The sequence below is a fragment of the Aplysia californica genome, unplaced genomic scaffold (assembly GCF_000002075.1).
Source record: "Aplysia californica isolate F4 #8 unplaced genomic scaffold, AplCal3.0 scaffold01519, whole genome shotgun sequence".
NCBI lineage: Eukaryota > Metazoa > Mollusca > Gastropoda > Aplysiida > Aplysiidae > Aplysia > Aplysia californica.
In genome coordinates, this window is record NW_004798789.1 from 83082 (window position 1) to 84602 (window position 1521).

Below are 1521 nucleotides of genomic sequence, written 5' to 3' on the forward strand. Positions count from 1 at the left end.
GAGAGAGAGAGAGAGGTTGACATATTGAGAGACGGAGACTGACAGATTAAGAGAGAGGGAAAGAGAGAATAAGAGAGAGAAAGAAAGAGGGGAATAAAAGAGACTGAAAGAGATAGAGAAAGAGAAAGAATATCAGAGAAAGAATAAGGGAGGAAAAAGAGAGACAGCAATAGAGAAAAGAATAAGAGAGAGAAGGAGAGATAGAAAAAGAGAGAATAAAAGAGAGAATACAAAAGAGAGAAATAGAGAGAGAAGGAGGGAGGGAGAAAACAGGAGAGAGAAAAAACGGGAGAAAGAGAGAGAGAAAATGGGAGAGAGAGAGAGACACACAGAGAAAGAGAAAGAGATACGGAGAGAGGGTTCACTCTTCATGTAAACTATGTGCATGTGTGTGTGTGTGTCTATGTGTGTTTTTGTGTGTCAGTGTGTGTGTCAGTGTGTGTATGTCAGTGTGTACTCACCGTGTAGACTTGCCCATCAGCTTACAGTTATCCTCCTCCTCTGTATTCACTCGCTCACTTCGACAGTACGGTTGTGAGAGTGTGTGTGTGTGTGTGTGAACGTGTGTGTGTGTGTGTGTGTGTGTGTGTGTGTGTGTGTGTGTACTCACCGTATAGACTTGCTCATCAGCTTACAGTTATCCTCCTCCTCTGTATTCACTCGCTCACAGCGACAGTATGGGTGTTTGTGTGTGCGTGAGTGTGTGTGCGTGTGTCTGTCAGTGTGTACTCACCGTATAGACTTGCCCATCAGCTTACAGTTGTCCTCCTCCTCTGTGTTGACCCGCTCACTGCGACAGTACGGGTGTTTGTGTGCGTGTGTGTGTTTCTGTGTGTGTCTGTGTGTGTGCGTATGTGTGTCTCTCTGTCTATCTGTGTGTGTGTGTGTGTGTGTGTGTGTGTCTGTGTGTGTGTCTGTGTGTGTGTGTGTGTCTGTGTCTGCCAGTGTCAGTGTGTACTCACCGTGTAGACTTGCTCATCAGCTTACAGTTATCCTCTTCCTCTATATTCACTCGCTCACTGCGACAGTACGGGTGTTTGTGTGTGTGTATGTGAGTGTGTGTTTTTTGTGTGTCTATCTGTGTATCTGTTTGTGTCTGTCAGTGTGTACTCACCGCGTAGACTTGCCCATCAGCTTACAGTTGTCCTCCTCCTCTGTATTCACTCGCTCACTGCGACAGTACGGGTGTGTGTCTGTGTGTGTGTGTTTGTGTGTGTCTATCTGTGTATCTATTTGTGTCTGTCAGTGTGTACTCACCGTGTCGACTTGCTCATCAGCTTACAGTTGTCCTCCTCCTCTGTGTTGACACGCTCACTGCGACAATACGGGTGATGGATGAGGGTCACCAGAGCACACAGGGATACGAACCCTAGACCGCCCAGAAACAGGAAGAACGCCCGCACCGTGAACGCAGGCTCCTGGTTCAAAGCCACGAGGGTCTGGTTGGATGGTAGGATGGACACACTCTCGTCTGAGGGATGGAGAGAGAGAGAGAGAGAGAGAGAGAGAGAGAGAGAGAGA

General features: G+C 47.5%; 1 protein-coding gene across 1 annotated transcript in view; it reads right to left on the reverse strand.

Annotated features, from left to right (window-relative positions):
- Positions 1-1521, reverse strand: part of LOC106013919 (solute carrier family 52, riboflavin transporter, member 3-B) — a gene marked incomplete at its 5' end in the record, with an annotated part of 11550 nt that overhangs the window by 5274 nt on the left and 4755 nt on the right. The window contains 1 exon segment of the mRNA XM_013090791.2: positions 1258-1471. Within this exon segment, the coding sequence (XP_012946245.1) occupies positions 1258-1471 (214 nt within the window).